General features: G+C 44.3%; 1 protein-coding gene across 1 annotated transcript in view; it reads left to right on the top strand.

The window, feature by feature from the left end:
- LOC142589585 (uncharacterized) overlaps positions 1–22,451 on the top strand; it is a 95,221-nt gene extending 72,770 nt beyond the window's left edge. The window contains exons 24-29 of the mRNA XM_075701065.1: positions 1,477–1,652; positions 2,038–2,123; positions 3,529–3,622; positions 5,690–5,783; positions 7,367–7,517; positions 14,185–22,451. Of these exons, the coding sequence (XP_075557180.1) occupies positions 1,477–1,652; positions 2,038–2,123; positions 3,529–3,622; positions 5,690–5,783; positions 7,367–7,517; positions 14,185–14,355 (772 nt within the window). The 3' untranslated portion in view covers positions 14,356–22,451. The remainder of the gene's footprint in view (positions 1–1,476; positions 1,653–2,037; positions 2,124–3,528; positions 3,623–5,689; positions 5,784–7,366; positions 7,518–14,184) is intronic.
- The last annotated feature ends 22 nt before the right edge of the window (positions 22,452–22,473 follow it).

Raw genomic sequence — 22,473 nt, 5'->3', positions numbered from 1 at the left:
AGCGGGAGGCAGGTGGGAAATGTTCGTCGTAGTTCTGTTGCTGCAGCTCGAGGGCGGCCTCCGCCGCTGCCCACTGTCGGTCTCTGCGTCGTTTCTTAACAAGATAGGGGGTCTTGAATCGAGCCTTGCAGGTCTTGTCCGCAGTGGGATGCGCTCCCCCACAAAGGTGACACCTTGGCGTGCATGTGTGATTGGGGTCTGGGTTCGAGGCTCCGCAGCCTCTACACACACGGTCTTGGGGGTTTGGGCAGACGTCCATGCAATGGCCGACGCGTCCGCACTGGTGGCACACGTCAATCTGCTTTCTGTACAAGGTACACCTGAGCATAGCACCCCCGTAGTACACCCACGTTGGTACTCGGCCACCATCGAAGGTGATGATGACCGACGTGGTCTTGCTGAGTCTTTTGGCTGCTAAGGCATTCGGGTTCCTCTTGTTGACGATGTTGAAGTGAATGTCTTTCGCGTCTTCTTCGAGAGGAATGCCTCGGACGACTCCCTTGACTGTATAGTCGGGCGCAGTTTCATATGCCCGTATCTCGAACTGGTGTCCGTCGACCTCAAAGCTGTTGAGTTGGCGGTACCGTTCTGCATTAGGAGAGTGAGGGGTACTCACAACGATGATGTTTTGCTGAATATTTGGGCAGACAATGTCTTCCGTGGCATCTTGTGGAGATACGTTTGCTGCCCTATATAGGGCCGAAGCGAGGCGGACGACCCCGATTGTTGCAACGTTCAAGCCGCCCCGTGGCCTGATAACTACTTTGTGGTGATCACGTGGAAGAGTGGGCATCTTCCCCGCCTTCAGAACTTGCTGCTTGTGAGTGCGCGGGCCTCGCTGCGCCTTGTTCGTGCCTCCAACGCCGGTTTGGGAGGCTGATGCAATGTTAGGGTTAGCGCGCTTGCCCCAAGGAGAAAGTCGTTCGCGCGAGCCAATGGTGCACTATCCTGCTTTTTCAGAAATCTTGGTGGGTGAGATATCAGTTCCTGCAACTTGTATTTCCATGGCGGCTTGAAGTAATTTGACGCGCAGCCGTAACTGCGGCTCACGCAGCGGCCGGAGCACTAAGCTTAGCAGTAAGCTTAGCTCGGCGGCGCAGCGGCTCGGCAGAAATGGTTCAATAAAGCGGTGAAAAAGCAGTTCCCACCTTGAAGACGAATATCGGTAGAGTCAGGATAACTGACTCTACCGATCACTGTAAACCCAGTCAAGTCTAGCTCCCTGAACGATGTAGCCTGCTCCACTACACAAGTTGTGAAGTTTTATGCCTATACTACACCCACAGGGATGATATTTATTGTACTTTTGCTTCAATTTTATGTTTCTTTGAGCACAGGTGACATTTTGAAATATTTGAGAACTATTAGGAAAACGTTCGTATTTACAAATAGTGACTGTTTTCGGTTTGTTATTCTAAACTTTCAACTATTTGCACACCCATACTGTAAAAAGCTATGATTGCTCGGGTGACGCAGGCGCAAGCGTGAACTGCAACTGGGCCTGGGCGTGGGCTGCCGCCAGCGGACACGCATGACGGCTGCGGGCCTGCACTCAGCGCTGGTCGCAGGGTCCAGTTTGGCCCAACATCTGCTGCCCCAGTTGCCCTCAGCCCACTGGCAGGACCGGGGGCTCGAGGAGAAGGACTGGCTTGGTCAGTGACCTCCTTGTTTGTTAGACTCTCTGAGAAGCAGTTTGCAACAAGCAGTTGTTAATGCAGCACTAGGGATCTTGCGCAATGCAGTTCTGTCCTCTGCACTTCTAAATGTCAGGGATTTGCTGTCGTGGGAGCAGAGCATTTGCCATGTGGCACCGGGCATGCTCAAAGCAGAAGGTGAAACATCAGAGCAACTGAATATGTTGCATGATGTACCTTGCTCTCCATTGACACCTTTTGCAACGTTTCTCAGGCACCACACAATATTGAAATGGTGGTAGTTGTTGTACTAGATGCTGGACTTATTTGTTGCTTCAATTGGGATGCTATCAGATGTTCTGGGTTATTTATGTTCAGAAGAAGGGGACTGCTTTTATTGCAGGCTTGGCTGCCCAGCTGTACTCTGAAACATTCTCGCCTGAGTTCTTGGTGCCCTTGCTGGAGGATGACGTGGCCTTTGCACTTCAGGTTTGTCATTTGACTGACTGTTGTCTGTAGCAACTCCATGTAAGACAGTCCCTCATTAAACGAAAGGAGTGCAACCATAGAAAGTGTTCTCTAACCTCTTTCGTCAAGTATCCATAAGCATAAAGGGCTTCAAGGTACATTATCAACACACAACAAACTTCAGTTATAACAAGGTTGCTTTGTTTATTGTTTTTTTGTAACCCAGACTACAGCACATGTGTCTTTAGGCTGTTTTACTTGAAGCTAAATTGTGGTAGACTGAATAGTACAAAGGGCTCGCATGAAAGAGTGCAGATAACGATTTGCCTTCGCTCCCTACACTGGGCCAAGGTAAGCTGAACAACCGCAAATGTCTTTGGAAGTTGTACTGTGTACAGCACAGTATTTATTACTCGGTCGTCTGCTGTGCTACTACTCATTGCACAGCGCAGTGGAGCAGCATAGCAGAGGACCGAGCAAACTGCAGCGAGTGCCTGACTTACAGCTGTAGATGAAACGACCATCACAATCAGTGCAACCACGGATGGTGACTACGGGGTTCTGAAAGGCACTCAGCCAACACGTGCAGTGAGTAAAAAAAAAACTAATATTGTTGGCGCAACAGCTGTGGATGAAACCGTGGTCACAGATGGCAACTACACAGTTCTAAAGGTGCATGCCCAACATGGTTTCATGTGCAGCGGAAAATGCAAGAATAAGAGCTATAATGACATATAAACATGGAAGTGTTCTGGTGTGCGTGTTGTTTTTTTTGCTGATCAATAGCAATGCGGACTCTACTGGTTCCATAGTGGTTAGAGGCTAGTGTTGCTTTGCTCTTTTACAATGCACATATGCAGCACTCTACGCTCACTGCGTTCCGAAGTTTGTCCAAATTAACTTGCGTGCGGCCAAATACGTCCGAATTAATGGGAGTTTGATGCCATTAAATATTTCATACAGCCTGCCGGGACCAGAGGACAAGTCAGAATCATCCAGTTTTATTCACTAATTCACGGAGGAAATTAGTGAGGTTTTACTACAATGCAAACAAAATTTCATTCTTTGTTGATTGAATATTTGAAAAGTGAACTTCATGAACACTTTCCTTTGTAAACGATCCCGATCATTCCAACTGTGACTATAGAGCAAGTGCCTGATCAGAGTTTCTAAATAAAGTCTGATTTTTTTATGTAGTCAGTCAGCGGCTTGAGTAATAAGATTATTTTACTGTTTTACATTGAGTTATAATATTTCTTATTTTCAACTGTAGTACTTCTCAAATTATGAGGTTGGCTGGTCTGGTGTTGCATGCTTTGTCACTTTGTTTCAGTTTCAAGTTTCCCATGTGACCATAAAGGGCAGCGCAATGCTTTAAATACATGCATGTTAGAGTGCCCGATATGTATCTCCTTTGCCCAAACAGGTGGTGGATGTGGACCTGACAAAGTACAGAGAGCTTGCACAGACACATGGAGCTGTGGACCTCGACACCTCAAGGGTTGTCCACCTTCCCAAAGGTCTGTCTTCTGCACCAGTATCATGGCTTGCTCTGTGGAGCTTCCTTGCAGAACTTGTGCTTTGTCCTTTGTCACATTTGTATTGCACTAGCTACCTATTTACTTATGACCTCGGATTGTTACGGCAACAGGAAAGAAAGTGCTCTTGAAAAACACAGGAAAACACCTGAAAAAGCTGAAAAATATGAAGTTTTGGAGATTTTCAGGCTTCGAAATTGTCATGCCAACGAGTGCGGTGCAACACTGCCATTGCATCTGCCATGAATATCAATACAGAAATGCAACGAGCAACTCTTGTCACATTGTAGTGCAGCATTATCAACAAAAAGATATTTCATTTGAACTGTCTCTTTAGGGGTGACTGGCCACACATTAATTTGTGGCCCCACTATGGTATTATACTAATAGTATGAGCAGTTTTAACAGCAGGGGTGAAGAAAAACTTGACAGGACTGGCGCTCTATGGTATCTTTGTGCCAGGGTGTTGAATTAAACCCGAACCAAAAACCTTACCTGAACTGCAATTTGGGCAAAACTGAACCTGAACTCGAACCAATTTTTTTTAAATGTCCCTGAACCTGAGCCAAACATAAACCCAAAATAATAATAGTGGTTACCAGTTAAGCATGAAACAGTTCGAGCATATAAGGCAACAACGGGTGCTCGATAGTTTGCACATTTGTTCAAATAACTGCTTATTCAATCTGTGCACCCGACTAGCAGCTTGTTACGATTCACGAGTTGCGTTTTGTGCGAGAATGAAGATAGACAATGGGTATGTACTGGTAACTACAGCCACCTCAGTAGAGACGCTGGCACTTCTGAAGTCTGCCATGCCAGTTGCTTGCCAGAGCCGAAAAGTTGAAAAGTTGCTTCAGGGGCTCCGTGGAATCAGCATTTTTGGTAACACTTCCAATTTGGCCTTGCTTTTCTTGCGTGCCGTTGTTTGATGCATGTTTCGTGCTTTGTTCAGCAGAGTACAGTGCTCTTCAAGTTGTCAAAATTATTTGTAGGGCACAGTGTGCATATTTTTTACTTCTTTGTCCATGCTTAGCCATGTGTAGCTTGCACAAGAAAGATTGAAGTATGGTTCAGCACAAGCCATCCTTCTTCATCGCTCAGAAGAATCAATGTCCTCACCTGCTTCTAAAGAAGCAGCAAACTGAGCTAAATGTCACACGCTAGCTTTCTTCTTTGTTACAGATTAGATGTTTGAAGTTTTACTTTATGTAATCCAATGGTGAATTCACGCTGTCTTCAACACCATAGATCACATGCCACAGTTCGCTCACCGCCAGTATGAGTAGTCCAAATGTGATTTTGGAAAGCATATAATTCGCCCCATTTTTCTGCAGAAATGACATGCAGCGAATTCTGAAAATACCCCTTCTGACTTTGTTTTCATTTCTAACAAAGCATATATAGTCATTGCAGTGTTGCTACTGGTTTTGTTGATCCACCTTGAACTGGTGAAAAAGCCATGCAGAAAATTCAGTCATTATGCAAAAGTGCATATGCATAGCCTGTTCAACAGACTGAAGCGATGTGAAGCTCGGGCTGAACCCATGTAGTACTGACAGTAAAACAAGAGGAACATATTCTGTTGGAACCTTTTAAAAATGTCAACCCACCCCAATTCAAACCACCGGTTAAAAAACAATTAAATTCTTCTCTGCAGAGTAGAATAGCATCAACAGTATGTGTAATATTAGAATGCCGTTTAGCAGAATTCTGTAAACTGACTGACCCTGTTTGTCATGCATGTTGGGTCTGTGCTTAAAATCTAAAGTCAATGGACTGTAGGCAAGCATTAGATGTCTGAGCCTAAGTATTTGCTGTGAAAGATTATTGCTCTTCCGTGAAGATAACAATATTTTTTATCTTGACGCTCTCTCCTTTTTTTTTTTTTTTCAGTGGGACTTTGTTTATCCCTGTACTGCCACTGTAGGCATGTTTTAACAATGTCCAATTTCATATTTGTGGCATTGTCTGCTCTCCCCTGTTTCTAGCTCATTACATTTTACGTGCTGAAGAATAGCAGTTGTACTGCCAATTGCTGTTGTGCAGGAAAAATCCACGTACACACTCCTTACCTGGATCCATCTGCATTCAACCCACAGTCATCGACTGCTTCCCACACAACCACGTCCAAAACAAAAAGGTGACAACTGTTAGTGGGATAGTGAATTTCTTGTGGAAATTTGTTTATTGCTTTTTTTGTTCAGGTTACTTGAGAAAGTAGTTATGACATATTTGTATAGTATGGTTAGAAAAGCTGCTTTTATGTTGTATAACTGGCGTCTGTTTATAGTTTCGTGCTATGCATACCTGCCAACATTTTCAAGCTGCTTTATGATTGCCATACTGACATCAGTAATCTTATGATTTTCATTTGCATCCAGTTTGTGCTACAAGTAATTTAAAGACAATAAAAATTCACAAAATTTCATAACATTATAGTATTGTGGATTTGCTTCATTATTTGGAACTGCACGCAGCAACGCCAGCAACTTATACAATTCTCATAGAATTTTTGTATAATGGCAATTGAAACTTCAGCTGATGTTATGGTATTATTTGATAAATAAACATATGAACATTTCCATTTTTGTGGCGCTGAACACTCCTGCCGTGAAGCCAGAGCTCAGTGACTCTTCAGAGTGCCCATATGCAACAAAGCACTTGAAAATCTAAATAAATTGTCTGTATCTCAAGTATCTAATGAAACAATATTTAGGAATTTTCACAAAAATTTAGTATTCTTTGGGGATAATTGTAGCATTTTTCAAATTGTAAGGCTGGCAGGTCTGCTTACTTAAACTGCTGTCCCTGTGCTCACGTGGGTAGTATTGTCACGTAGTAGTGACGGTGAATAATACAGTGGCAAACCTGTAAATGATAAAGCTTAGGTTTTATTGGGCAAACCTGTGCCCTCAAAAACAGGCTACGCCCAAAGAACAATGATAGTGGTGAACACAGTTGGCGATCGGCGAAAATCTGATCAGCGGGTCAAGTGCGTCAGCATTTACACGTGTCATCGAAGGTTCCAGAGTAATCACTGGTGCCAGCGTATCTTCCAGAAAGTTCTGCACAATTCGTGTAGCGCACACAAGCAACCAGATTACACAAGGTTCGGTGACAGGCAGTGGATAGAACCATCGATAACAATCGAGAAACTTCCAATACATGCTGGCACCTCCTGAGCTGAGTGATAACATTTGTTAGACAGTGAAAGGCAGTCACCGATCAAGAGAAACAAGTACACGTGTCAGTATTATTGTTTGAAATGGATACCTGCCAACTCTTCTAAATTTTCTGTAAAGCTTATGAAGTTTTTTTTTTTTTTACGATTTTATGAATCTTATGTCAGGCTTTACAAAAAATTTGTTCTGTTCGCGTTAAAGTTTTATTCGTTGGTCTCCAACCATACTTCTGAAAGTCATTGAAAGGATGTTAAGAGGGTACTTGCTTTAGGAAAGTTTATTAGAACGCGTTGACCAAGCAGGTGAAATCGGTGACAGCAGTGTCACCGAACAAGTTGTTATGGCCTAAAAATAATGTTTCTGGTGTTCCAAGTTTACTTTTGTTTTATGGTTATGCGTGCTATTCTCTCCCCTGCCCCTGCCCTTCATTGTTGTGCCTGTGAGAGTTTTACTAATATATATACAAAGTTCACAGTTAGCAGGTATGGATTTGCATGGTAGCAGAGCGCCATTGAAATGAAGGGCATTCCTTTTGTGGCAGAGCCCCATGGAAGCGGCAAGAAGGCAGCAGCGAACGGCCAAGTCTTCCCCCGGCTGTTCCCCACCCTGCCAAGATTGCACTGATCATCTTCAACCGTGAGAATGAAGACCCGATACCATTGGACTCAGATGCCTGCCAGCAGGTCCTTAAGGTGGGTCCCATGCGAAGCAAGGGTGTCTGGGCAAAAGCCAGCTGGGAATGTGTCGGCAGGCTTGAAAGCTTGTGAGGACGCTCAACTCTCTCCTGTCTTTTGATGTTTGTCTTCCCCCGCAAGACTCTTGCATTGCTTGGCATTTGGCTTCCCTGCATCACACATGCGATGGTGGAGACTTGGTATCATAGTTTCGCAGCTGCATTGAGAGACGGCGTGAGTGCTGTCACCTTACAGCATGGATAACTCGAGTGTTAACTTGAGTGGATAACTTGCTTCCCACTCTTGGGCTGCACACAAGGCAATCAACAAAAAAGAGAGCTTGTGGTTTCTGACTAGCCCGTGCCAACAGAGGACAAAGCAGAGAGCAGTGAAAAAAAAAAAAGGCATTTGTTGCACCTTCCACACAATAAGCCAGCTAGCAAAATGCCACAAATGGAACATGCTGATGGAACGCACTGAGAAATCTAGGAGCAGCAAGGTGGTAGTTGGGGCGAATTGGTACTGCATTTTGAATGTTTGTCAGCTCAAAAAAGATAAGCCATCACTACTTTTGTTTCAGTAGGAGCATTCCTATCTTGCTAGCATGAAACAACATTGTCTTTTGGCAACTGCATGATGTTGCATTTTGTCGCTCTTGATTTTTCGCACTTACTAGTAGCTTTTTTTAATTGTTTCTTTCTACATATGGAACCTGGCAATCTCGTATTACGTGTCCGAGTCTTCTGTTTTGTAGTTCTTGCTTAGTCTTCATGTAAAATAATTTTTTCATTCTTCCTTTTTTTTTTTCACACATCTTTGTATAAATTGTGTCGTCCCATGTATCCAAGATAAGTTGCACATACAGTGCATGTGTCTTGTTCCTTTTGTTTCGTGGTCAAATCCATTTAGAAACGAATAGGTTCAGCTCATCACGCAAGGATACTAAGTGAATAATGTTTGCTCCTCCCGTGAGTGCAGCCCAACAAACGGAGTTGCATATGAAGGATTGTGTTCACCCATCGTAACCGCAAGACACTCCTATGAAGTGCATCAAGTGCATGGACTGACCACTTGGGACACTATCCCGCAGCCTAAGAGAAGGAAACAAGTTCCTCTCACATCCGAGTGTTCATGCTGTCAGGTGGAAACCACATAGCAACATTCATGCCATATCTTCCTGTAGCTGGGAGCTACTGAAAGTTGCTCTCTACTGTTACGTGTTATTCAGGGAAGCTGATCCCCAGATGCAAGAGTCATGTGGGGAAGACAACTGTCTAGGTATGTGAGAGTCATGCAGTGTGTGGGGTTCTCTCACACGTGCTCTTGGGACATAGGAACAGCACAGTAGTGCAAACAATCACAAGGGCATTTATTGCACCTTTCATAGATCAATGCCTGCTAGCCGAGTTGCTATCCACAAAACATGCCGATGGGTGCGCGACAAATCTAGAAGTTTGACTCACTGTGACCGGATAGCGAGTGAATATGTTCGCCCCATGCTGGATCCCAATGCCTGGTCGTTCGTGCGTATGGCCACGCGAACGGTGGCGTGCTCGAAGGCGGCCACGCGAGACAGTCTCGCAGAAGCATGGATCGGCGCACGCGCGGCACGGCATGTCCGCACTGCTTACTGTCCCGAACCCCAAGAGCGCAAGTGCCTTGTCTTTCGGCGCCCAAGTAACCCCGCAGCAGCGCAACACTCATGCCATCTCTCGTACTGTGCCTCAACCACTCCGACCGCCGCGGGCGCCAGGCCACGCGAGCCGTGCGGGAAAACAACATATCAGGGGACGCGTGAGAGTCGCGCATCCCCACATCCCCCCAACCTTAAATCACTACATATTCCGGCGAGACATGTGACACGGTCTAACATCAACCCGTGCTTCGCGAACAAGATAGTACATGCAACAGTGGCCACGCCGAGGAAATGTCCACACGCTGTCCATAGCATGCGAGCCGACATTGTCCTTGGCTGCACCGCTGGCGTCCGCCGGTCACAGCGGCAGCTTTGCAGACTCTGCGGGACGATTCCAGGCCAGGACTCCGCAAACGACGACGCAGTAGTCGGAACGAGCAAGCGTCGCTCGCGCCGACGTGCCCTGCTGGCGAGAGCTGCCGTAGCTGTCGGTGACCGCCGGCTCTTTTGTCCGCCGCCGAGGGTTGTGAGCTGGATACAGGAGGCCGCCGAAGTCGCTGCGCCGAACTGGCCACAGCATCACCATCGCCCGGCGTGACTCGATCGTAGTCCGGGGCAGCAGCGCAGACGATGTGCAGGTGACAGCAAGCCAGGGGTGACTCCAATCACGCTGCGCACATTCAACACACTCGGCAAACACTAAAGTAGTGCTAGGGAGAGGAATTATACATGCGCATCGCCCACGTGGTACGATGTTCAACTCGGCTAGCAAAAAATCGGGCAGCTACTCAGATGCTAAGTTCATGTGAACGAAGCTCGCTTCCTTGAGTCGAACGAGTAATTTCAATTCGTGCGAGGCTAAATAGAATCAGGGAAGCAAATTGCAACACCTCAACGCCACGGTCCACCAGGTTGTGTCCCTCCACGTGCGACAGGCAGCTTCGTAAAGCCTTAGGCCTAAAGCGTCGCTACCCTGACAACAAGCGGCATCCAAAAACAACACCCAAAATGAGCGCAAGACAGGCAGCCGCGATGAGACGTCAGGTCTGTGAGGTGGTCCTACTCCGCTTGGTGCACACAGCATCCGAGTTGACGGCGCCCACCGTCCCAGACGGTGTCGGAGCGCCCGGTGCCAGGCCGCAATACCAGTCACCCGTAGTGGCACCCATAGCCCGCGGCCACCCGGCTCCCAGAGCCGCGACTTCATCAGAGTCAAAGAGAAAGGAGAAGCTATTTACATGAGAAATTCAGACCACCCATGAGGCTTCCGTACTCACTCGCTTCAGGCTTGCCAATGCTCCGCAGGCGCTGAGCCTCGCTCTCCCAGGAGGCAGACCATGTGGCTCTCGTACTGACGAATGTCATTAAAAAGAAAACACTTGCGAAAAGGCTTAGCATGTTTACATGTTCAAACACACTACAGCCACCGTCGCCTCGCTCAAGAAAGCACGCCGCCAACGCTAGCGATCAAAATCCACGCTTGCCCTACACTTCGGTTCAAACAAAGGTCTCGAACGAAGCAAAACTGTTAAATCTATCATCCGATGCCCCAAGAGCCCCGCGTTGGGCAGCCAGATGTGGGGCTCTCCTCCCGTGCTCTTGGGACATAGGAACAACAACACAGTAGTGCAAACAATCACAAGGGCATTTATTGCACCTTTCATAAATAAATGCCTGCTAGCCGAGTTGCTATCCACAAAACATGCCGATGGGCGCGCGACAAATCTAGAAGTCCGACTCACTGCTACCGGATAGTGAGCGAATATGTTCGCCCCATGCTGGATCCCAACGCCTGGTCGTTCGCGCATATGGTCACGCGAACGGTGGCGCGCTCGAAGGCGGCCACGCGAGACGGTCTCGCAGGAGCATGGATCGGCGCACGCGCGGCACGGCCCATCCGCTCTGCTTGCTGTCCCGAACCCCAAGAGCGCAAGCGCCTTGTCTTTTGGTGCCCAAGTAACCCCGCAGCAGCGCAACACTCACACCATCTCTCGTACTGCGCCTCAACCACTCCGACCGCCGCGGGCGCCAGGCCATGCGAGCCGTGCAGGAAAGCAACATATCAGGGGACGCGTGAGAGTCGTGCATCCCCACAAGTGAAGACGAGCATCAAGGGATGTGAAAAAGTCAAGTGTCCCCTCAAGCTATTTTGAGACAAATTATCTTAAACTACTTATCTTACTTTACTATCTTAAACACTACAAAAAGAAGTTACTAAATATAACACATACAAAGAAAAAATAAAGGTCAGGGGCAACAATCTTTGATGCCACTTATATACATCTCGTGCACCTATCAAATGCAAGACGGAAAGAAAAAAATGTGTGCTGGAATGTCGGGTAAGAGGTGAGAGAATAAAAATGCTACACTAACACCAGGAAATAGAATGTATAAAGGTAAGTGCAGAGTTCATTATAATGCAACAATGTCAGTGCATTAAAATGATGGCACTGAAGCGACTACAAATGATTTCACTGACGATAAGCACACAGTATCACTAGAAAGGTTATTCTAGTCAGATCGATCTCGCAAAAGAAAGAAAAAAATAGGGCGGTGTCTGTTCTACTAAAGGCGCTGTTGTGGATCTGTTATGTTTTCCTCAAGTTGGCCTTGCACTGTTAACTGTTATATTGGCACTAAAGTTCAGTTTATGTTGTGTAGCATTTTTAGTAGTAGCAACTTACAGTGGGACTCTAGTGTTAGAAATCCTAAATGATTGCAAAGTACTGTCATTGATATGTGCCTACTGTATAAGACAGAAGTTTTTGAGAAGACTTGAAGTGATAAGCAGTGGTCGAACAAGGAGTGTCACTGGAGTGAAGTTGTGTTTCTAATGTGCAAGCTTGAAGTGCGATAATTACTAATAGCTATTCCAAGGTATTTGATATAAAGTTAGTCCTGACTTGCACCTTTGGCGCAATGTTAGACTGGGAGCCACGTGAGGGAATAGTTTTCGTCTGCTGAATACGGTAGTTAGTGCAGCAAATTAGTGCAACAAATTAGTGCTTGCTTGAGTACAGTTTGTGTGCTTCTGGTCAGCACAAATGGACTAGTGGTAAATTTTTAAAGCGGTGCCTGCATTTGTGCTGAGGTATATGCTTCTCAGTAAGAGTGAAAATAGAGGATTTTCGGATCAAGCTATAGAACAGGTATTCGGCTCTAACTCAGGAAGAGGACCTTAGTGTTGAAGCAACGAACAACAATCTTATGGGCAACATTAAGGAGTGTTCAATAGAAGTCTGTGGTAACGCCGTTAGACAGGAAACCAGTAAGCTATCGCAGGAGACGAAAGATCTGATCAAGAAACGCCAATGTATGAAAGCCTCTAACCCTACAGCTAGAATAGAACTGGCAGAACTTTCTAAGTTAATCAACAAGTGTAAGACAGCTGACGTAAGGAAGTATAATATGGATAGAATTGAACATGCTCTCAGGAACGTAGGAAGCCTAAAAGCAGTAAAGAAGAAACTAGGAATAGGCAAGAATCAGATGTATGTGTTAAGAGACAAAGCCGGCAATGTCATTACTAATATGGATAAGATAGTTCAAGTGGCTGAGGAGTTCTATAGAGATTCATGCAGTACCAGTGGCACCCACGACGCTAATGGAAGAGGGAATAGCCTAGAGGAATTCGAAATCCCACAGGTAACGCCAGAAGAAGTAAAGAAAGCCTTAGGAGCTATGCAAAGGGGGAAGGCAGCTGGGGAGGATCAGGTAACAGCAGATTTGTTGAAGGATGGTGGTCAGATTGTTCTAGTGAAACTGGCCACCCTGTATACGCAATGCCTCATAACCTCGAGCGTACCTGAATCTTGGAAGAATGCCAACATAATCTTGATACATAAGAAAGGGGATGCCAAAGATGTGAAAAATTATAGACCGATCAGCTTACTGTCCATTGCCTACAAAGTATTTACTCAGGTAATCTCAAATAGAATCAGGAACACCTTAGACATCTGTCAACCAAAGGACCAGGCAGGATTTCGTAATGGCTACTCAACAATAGACCATATTCACACTATCGATCAGGTGATAGAGCAATGTGCGGAATATAACCAACCCTTACATATAGCTTTCATTGACTACGAGAAAGCGTTTGATTCAGTCGAAACCTCAGCAGTCATGGAGGCATTACGGAATCAGGGTGTAGATGAGCCATATTTAAAAATACTGGAAGATATCTATAGCGGCTCCACAGCCACCGTAGTCCTCCACAAAGAAAGCAACAAAATCCCTATAAAGAAAGGCGTCAGACAGGGAGATACGATATCTCCAATGCTATTCACAGCATGTTTACAGGAGGTATTCAGAGGCCTGGAGTGGGAAGAATTGGGGATAAGAGTTAATGGAGAATACCTTAGTAACTTGCGATTCGCTGATGATATTGTCTTGCTTAGTAACTCAGGGGACCAATTGCAATGCATGCTCACTGACCTGGAGAGGCAAAGCAGAAACGTGGGTCTAAAAATTAATCTGCAGAAAACTAAAGTAATGTTTAACAGTCTCGGAAAAGAACAGCAGTTTTTGATAGGTAGCGAGGCACTGGAAGTGGTAAGGGAATACATCTACTTAAGGCAGGTAGTGACCGCGAATCCTGATCATGAGACTGAAATAATCAGAAGAATAAGAATGGGCTGGGGTACATTCTCAGATCATGAAGAGCAGGTTGCCATTATCCCTCAAGAGAAAACTGTATAAAACAGCTGTGTCTTACCAGTACTCACCTACAGGGCAGAAACCTGGAGGCTTAAGAAAAGGGTTCTACTTAAATTTAGGATGATGCAGCGAGCTATGGAAAGAAGAATGCTGGGTGTAGCGTTAAGGGATAAGAAGAGAGCAGATTGGGTCAAACACAGTTAATCACATCTTAGTTGAAATCGAGAAAAAGAAATGGGCATGGGCAGGGCATTAATGAGGAGGGAAGATAATTGATGGTCATTAAGGGTTATGGACTGGATTCCAAGAGAAGGGAAGCGAAGCAGGGGGCGGCAGAAAATGATGATGACGACGACAATGATGATGATGATGATACGCTTCTCACAAATCCAGGCTGTCTACAGTGGAAGCAGCACTGCACAGCCCGTGGGGAGCAGTGGAGCCAGCAGCAGTGGCACACCTAGCATCCAGATGACTCCGTCGGCCGAGGATGTCAGCCTTGAGCCACAGGGGCAGAGGGCCACATACACCCATGGGGGTCCGCACAACAGCACTTGCGTATGACAGGCAGCCCCTGGCGACTTTGGTTGGACATGACATGGTTTGTCATCTCGAGCTTCATGACACTGTTGCGACCTGCGTCTTTGCATGCATAGGAGCTGTCATGAGTTACCCGTACTTGAAATGGCTTTCACTCAGTCCGTTTAGGAGGCCCAGTGGGGTCTTTTGCATCCACTCAGGCAACCACAGGAATGGCGCTTACCCGCCTGAACACCAAATTGACAGCTAATTTTAGCGTTGAACAAGTAGCACAAGCAGCTAGCATTAGCAGCTAGTTAAGATACCAAGACAGAGGATAGCGGGAAGATATAGAACTGAAGAAGTCATCAGCAGTGTTTGAACAAGGGTTGTTGCTCGAGCCAATGTTTCAGCAAGTGGACTTTGTCAGGGTAACAGCTTGTAAAAGCTACAGCCCTGTTGAAGACAAGTCCACTTGTCAGAATATTGGCTCCAGAAACATCCTTTCTTCAACCACTGTTGGTCACTAGTAGATAATGTTTATTTACAACATGTGCAAAAGTGAGGTATTGTCCACTTAAAAATCAGGCTTGTGAATCATTGCAACGAAACCAGTTCTTCATGAAAGGCAGTAATTCCTGAGTGAGAGCATTGTTTGAATCCCTCCAGAATTGGTTGCTCGACAGCTACCAGATAGAATGTCAAAAGCTTCCGAATGTGACACAAGGTGCACTGCGTCGAGTATACATGCGGGCCAGTGTGTTTTCTCAAGAATGTGCACCTCCTTGTGGAGCTGTGCTGAAGTTAATATCAATACACATATCGGATTGATCTGGTTCTCAAATCTATGATCCACAAAGTAGTAAAGCAAAAGTGGTGAGCCATTCCAGATTCATGTCAGTGCTGTGCTGGCTGTAGTTGTGTGGTGTGGCGCATGTAAAGCACTCTGAATCTCGTCATCATCACAGTATGCACTGAGCTAAGCAGCTGTGTCATATATGTGGATTAAGGCATGGTATGTACCCTCTGGGTATGCTGCCTTGTTGTTGAAGGGGGCATGTATTGCTGCTGATACAGTTGTTTCCTTTAATTCAAGATAAATTAATCTTATTTGCATTTTAATTTCACCCTGTACTAATGGCTCAGGAGGAAGCCATTATTTTTAATGTGCTTTCAATTTTAACATCAGTTTGTACAATAATCCAAGCCAATTTTTCCTGTCTCATCATAGTTGAAGTTCACTGTATTGCATCTGGCAATAGGTAAATAGTCTGGAGGCATTGCCTCTGAATCTAGCTCATCTTCACACATGCTGTTGCATGATGGTAAACAAAACAGGAAACCCATGTAAACTAAAGAGGCAGCGTTTGTGCAAGTGACTGTGTGATAGAACATTTTCATTTTTGCCAAGTTGGTGGTACATTCGGCCAGGCTCTCATTGTACAGAGCTTTGTCAATGCAAAGAACATGCAACAGACGAAAGGACGCATACTGTCTGTATGGTGTTGACACTGGCTGGTGTTCTCTCCTTTGGGCTGTTATGGCAGCTTGCATCAGGTAAAGCATTTCTTTCTGTCCCACACTTTTATTTGACTTTGTAATCATAGTCGGCAAACACAAGCGAAGTGTCTTCACATGTGAGTAGGTAGTTGAAAAATATGTGTTTCATATTTTTGTTGTGCCTCTGTCTTCATGTCAAGCTGTGCATGCACATTCTGGTTAGTGCAAATAAATATGAAGTTGCTGTCACCGTCTGGCTACATGTGGTTCATGTGATTAGCAACTGCAGTTTTATTTTTTCCCCCACAGGATCAAATAGTTGCGCTAACAGTCAGTCTTAGATGCATTGCATGCCACTTGACACCAATGGTTGTAGTTTTTGCCATCAAGACACTGTTCACAGTGTGCTTGCACTAAAAGAGTTTTAACTTTGTATGATATGCAATATGTTACCCCAGTACATTAGGGCTACAGCGCATGTGTCACCTCACCATGGTAGCACAGTAGACAAGCAAAGAGATTGATGTTCCAGCATACCGGCAGTGCGCGCTAGACCAGAGAATTAACGATGCAGTGAAGAAGTAGACTTTTAGCATGTTCCTAATTGGGGATGCAACATTCCTCAGCAACATTTATGCTGTAGTGCTGCCTGCTAGGCATCAATAAAAAGGCTTTCCAGGCTCCATTCAGGCTCTATACGTAGTCCTAGCTTTGTCAAAACAAACAACTAATCTCAATAATATCGCCAAAATATTGCTTTGTCATCAGCATGACGTGAGGCTGAGAAGTGGCTTATGTTGCCATGTATTTCTTGTTTTCGTGACAGGAAGCAAGTAGCAAGCACAAATCTGGATTAACGAGGGTGGTCTAGGCTGTCTGGGAACTGCCATGTTGTTAGGCAATCACAGTAACCAGTGGTCGCCATGATGGTTGTCCACGGTATAGGACACACATGCACAGTGGGACTAACATATCACAGTAACATATTCCATATTGCACAGAATTAAAATTCTGCAATGCTCCACACTGATGAACACACAACATAAGTTTTAATAAGGATGTTTTGACATATTTCAGGCACCAACAGCAGAATGTTTGAGCAGGCACCATTTGTCGTTAAAGTAAGCACTTGTGTTGCTTCCATATTTTGTCCAAATCCAGTATTGTGATTACTTTTTGTTGTTGCAGTGCTTATTGCATTGAGCCAGAGTCTCTTGTAGAATCAGGTACCCATTTTTGTTGCTTTATAACTTTTGTCTCAAACTGTCACATCTTGGCAGGTGAAGCATGCTTCAGCAGACACTGTGCCATTTTCCTCAGTATTAACAACATTGTGAGGTGGTCTCGCCTTATGTGTCAATGTGAACTACACAAGTGCTTAATTTTTGCCCAACTAAGTTGACCACTAATTATAGGATAGTGAATGAAGTCTTTTTTAGATACTGTGCAGCTTTAAAACTTGTCTATCTACAAGATTGTGCATTTTGTCTTTGGGAAATAATATCTACTACTCTTTGTCTAGTTAGTCGTCCTCGGAGGCCACTACTAAAAGTTATCTAAAGATGCGAAGGAGGCAGTTCACTTGAGAGGCTGTTGTGGTACGTGTAGGTTCGTTGCCGCTTGGGTTTGAGGGAGCCACATGTCCGACTTTTTTTTTCCTTTTCTTTTTTTCGATTAGACTATTTCTAGCTGCCTGGACACACTGTTCCTGAATGCTGCACTGAGGTATTTTGGTTCTTACTGTGTGTTATATTTTATTCAAATGTGCACAAGCCAGCTTAGCACCTAGAAGTTTGTTTCTGCCTGTGCTTCATGCTGTTGAAGTGGAGTAATCATACCTGTAATTTTGCACTGATTATAGCAACAGTGATGTGTGGATGACTGGCAGCCGAATGTGTTTTGTCCGTACTGTAAAGGAACAGGTGCCTAGTTGAAGGAAGTGCTTGTCAGATCTTTGGTGCTGCCTGTTCGGGTAGGCCTGCTTGTCACTGCCATTTCCAGCATTTTGCACTAAAAGCAAAGTTGGGCTATTGTTTACCATGAGCTTGACCTTGACTGCTTGTAACTAAGTGCTGGGTCTTTACTGGGCGTATTCAATTAACGAAGCTGATGGGTTTGTGACTTTTCCCGAATGCTGTGTGTGTGAGCATGTGTGTGGTGCACGAGTTTTGAATAGGTGCTTTTTTTCTCATGTGCTGCGACTCCAGGTCAATTGATTAAGAGTAAAACAATGGTGGGGCCTGCTGATCAGAAACTGCGAGAGTTCTGAGAAGTGGCACATATGCCAAAGCAGGGCTTTTTTCATGCCCTGCAGATCTTTCATGAACTTATCTGGAGATCAGAAGGTCAGCAAGTGGTGGCTTACCTGGTGGCGTAGAACCTGAAACGAAAGTACATGGCACTGGGAAAGTATCTTATGCTTCTTGTTTAGAGCTTCAAAGCTGCTTTACGCCCTTTAATTAGCGACTGGATTCGTCTCTGGGAAGTGTTTATTGTGCCCATGTCTCAGCCACTCATCTTTGTATGGCCGGATAGGATTAAAGCTAGACCCTGCTGCAGACCAGAAAAATTTTGCACTTTTGGCTTTTGTGATTTTGCCTTTCCTGAAATAATGTGATTCCACCTTCAAATATGGCATAAATTGCTATCTTCTCATCATTCCTCACATCCTGTGGCAAAATTGCTTGTTGGACCATGAACAGTTAACTCAGTATTAAATGCCCCTTTTGTTAATTTTTTGTTTCTTTCTTTCTTTTGTAAGGAAAAGAAATTGTCCTTTAAAAATAATTAATTGTATAGAAGGAGAAAGAGACTTGCCCTTGTTGATGCTAAACATTTTAAAGCGTTATTGAGAGCTGTTGGTTCAGCTGTTTCATGAAAGCTTCTTCTGGCCCTCACTTAAGAGGAAGCTTTAATGTGTACAAATCTCTCATCCAAACGCAGAGTGAAATAAGAGAGCTCTCATCGGGCAATCCCCTGCATTGTTTGCTTCTAAATATATTTTTAAATTGGGCTGCTGTATACCACTGCTCCTTTGTTTTTATTATTATTTTGTACTGCAGGGCTACAGGTAGCACAAAACAGATGGGAAAAGATGCTAAATGGCAGAAGGGAAGGGACCACCATAAGTCCTGGCATATATACCGAACGCTGCATCAATAACAGCTCCAGTTATGCAAGACTGTTCCTACTCAATCTCTGGCTGATTGCCACTCAAAATTCATACAGAAGTTCCATTTTGTATGAAATGTAGTTTGATGCCTCATTTATGGGCATTATTTACCAGTTTTGTCCACAGTAAATTTGATGTGCATATTGTCTGGAACCACACCACTCAAAACATGGTGATTTTGCGACAATGTAAAATTGGCACTATCTATCATCATTATGGCAAAACAGCACAAATGATATGCCATTGGGTGGGAGTGAGAAAGGAGAATTTATTGCGTGAATTAAAAAAAAAATGTTTTCTTTGTGTATAGTTTATTAAGTTGGCTAACATAAACCGATATTTGTGGTACTTTAGATGTAACTTCAGTTAGTGCCGCAGTTCTCCCTCTCAATACAAAATCTCTCTTTTACCATACCATTTCCTTGCCTCTGCCCACCCAGCGGCACGTCTCGCATACTGTGTAGTGGTGACAGATGGCACCACCATTTTGTTACAGCATCCATTACCAGTGGCATTACTCCAAATGATGGAACATCAGTTTTATTGTTATGGAACTGGTAAGTAATGCCTACAAATGTGGTATAAACTAACCTTTATGCAAACTGGTACCTCTGTGTGGAATTTGAGCTAAGATCAGTCAATGGTCTAACTGGAAAGGTCATGTATACCTTGAGCCGCTGTTGACTGGAGTGTGCTAATTTTAAACTGGAAAAGTATGTGCAGACGTCCCACTGCAGGCATGAAAATAGCCACATATATCGATCTGCCATTATGTCGCACATAGGCTACAATCTGCGTTACAGATGGTTTTGTTATTTCCAAGTGAAGTCCACTTGGAAATTGGGGCAGCATTCTCGCGCCATCGCTTTTGGAGATGGCTTCACTTTCACGAGATTTTGTGAGACTAGGCACTAGACACATCAAAGTATATGGCTCACAGTGCTCTTAGAACTGTACTAAGATAGTAGTAAGCTTTGCACAGCACCAGAAATGTTGTTGGCCGTATAGTACACGGAAGCGTCTGGTACAGAGTCATGTGATATCTCGCGAAATTGAGTGATCATCCGAGAACGCTGCCCCTGTTTCCCATTTATTTATGGTTGTTGTCCATGGTGCACCTCTTCTGCAGCATCTGCAGGTCAAGTTGAGGCTATTTGGGACCACGGTTCGAGAAAAGCTTGTTCACAGGATTGATAAGATCAAAATCTCCCTAAAACTTGTTCCAATCATGGCAAAGGGACCTCTATCCATATCTTAAAAGTTGAGAGACATGTTAAAATGTCTCCTGACATTTTCAGAGTAGAACAGGGGTGATGACATGTGTGAACGTTTGGAAATTAATTCCTATGGTGTTTGAACGAGAAGAATGGGGGTTAACGGAGGGGCGTGATTTTTATTAATCATATCATGAGAAGCCAACAAACAAAGATACCTGCAATGTCTTTGTTGGCTTCTCATGATATTCCTATGGTGTTTGTTCAATACTTTGTCTCTCCATGTGCTGTATCGGGTATAGTTTTGCGGAAGTTCTTGTCTCCGTTTATATGAAAAAATTTGTAGGCCCTTTTAATCACACAACCACATTAATAATAAATGTCTTGATTTTTAAGGACTTCATTCAACTGAAAGGGGACAAAATAAAGTTTTGCTGCTGTATATCGCTATAATGAACTTCCTCATTGAAATGTTACAAGTCTTATGTGAGTTTACTACTTTATCATTCCCCCATGTTTAGGGCAATGCATTTGCTCTAAGTCGTCCCCATAAATCATGGTGCAATCTGTTTTGCCTGCACAAGGATTTTCAATTCATTTAACACACAATAAAAAAAGGCAGTAGAAGATGGAAGAGACAGGCAGCTGCTTGTACGTCTTTTATGTCTCACACTTGTTATTGCCGGTTGAAAAAATGAAAATGGACTGCCAACCAGCCCAATGTTGCACTTTTTGCACAGAACTTCCTTCTTTTAACTGCTGTAGAGCATTTTTTTGTAATTGAATTTTATTTTAAGTTTATATAATATGATTAACCTTTTTTATTTTTCATGTCATACTATGGGATTACTATATAGGGACCATTAGAATTACCTTCAGCTTTATAACCTTTATAACTTCACTTTATAAAGTTATGAAGGTTGTACAAAAAGGCTTATATTATAACCTAAAACAGCCAGGATCACCGATATGTTCACATTTTTTGCATTGTGTTCCTGCTTTTGGAGGACTTGAGTATGTCCGCAGTGTTTGTATTGCTCTGCACATTGGCATTTGAAGATGACATGCACATACAGGCGCAGACAAAATTAATTGGAACATGAGCTGTGGCCAAACTGCATCCCAGTGCTCTCTGGCAGAAGCTTCTGGAGGAAGTTTGAAATTGGAGCACACATGAGCACAGGCCAGTGCTGAGAGCCAACTCGCAATTCTCGAAATGTTTCTTTACGCATAGAATGGAGTGTTGTTCACAACTTCTGTGGCTGAACGCTCGCTAGTGTGGTGGCGCAGATAGCACAGCTGTTTCTGCAGTTCGCATGCGTTAGACATGTTCCCATGGCATAAGCCAATTTGACACCATGATGACACAATCCATAGTGACACGTGGCCATGACACTCCTAATTCCTCCCAGGGATGCAAGAGGGCGCTGGGATCCAGTTCGGTCATAGCTCTCGTGTTCCAATTACTTTTGTCCACGCTTGTACAGTTTCAGAAAGAGAAGATAATAGAGCTCTGGCCACATATGAAGGAAAGATCATTGTCACTGCGAGTACATCAGGCCTCTCAATTCTGCATTGCACTACATTTTACCAAAGGTGCAAGTGTCATAATAACTAAAACTTTTCTGTTGTGCAATATGTGCAGTGCTGTCATATATGGCAGGAAACATTGTCTTTATTCTTGAGTTGCGGTCGCCAGACATACGTACCAAATTCGAAAAAGCAACGTTTTGCCCATTCCTCACCAGGAAAACTGCATAGCAAGTCAAAGAGAGATGTTTGGATTCAATTGTTGATTGAATGTTCTCTGCCATATCAGACTGTGCTGCGCAATACATGTGTTCGCTATGCCACTTTGTCTGTGTGTGTGTGTGTGTGTGCATATGTGTGTCCATGAAAAACAGAACTGAACCTAGAGCTGCTTTTGATCAGCATTCAGTGTAACACATCAAAACGGGTGCTGCTTTATTTCATATTTTATTTAATTTTTCCATTGCACGTTAGAAATGTACAGTGCTTAGCTAGTGGTGTAATTTGATCAAAAGAGAACATTGTGTGCAGTTGTCATGGGAAGTGGCTCTATGTACATCATGCCAGATTTTTACAAGCAATATTGGTGCGAACACTCTCACAATGCATGGCGGGAGTTGCTGTACTATTGTATTGGAACGACACTGTGTGTGTACATATACGGCTTTGTGACAGTGTTTATTTGTGTGTACATAAATTTTGAATAAACAACATATTTGCTAGTACTATATGCCCATGTGACAGTTT

Source organism: Dermacentor variabilis, chromosome 8 (genome assembly GCF_050947875.1).
Source record: "Dermacentor variabilis isolate Ectoservices chromosome 8, ASM5094787v1, whole genome shotgun sequence".
NCBI classification, from domain to species: Eukaryota; Metazoa; Arthropoda; class Arachnida; order Ixodida; family Ixodidae; genus Dermacentor; species Dermacentor variabilis.
Note: the sequence above shows the minus strand (reverse complement) of the source record. Positions and strands in the feature narration are given on the sequence as shown.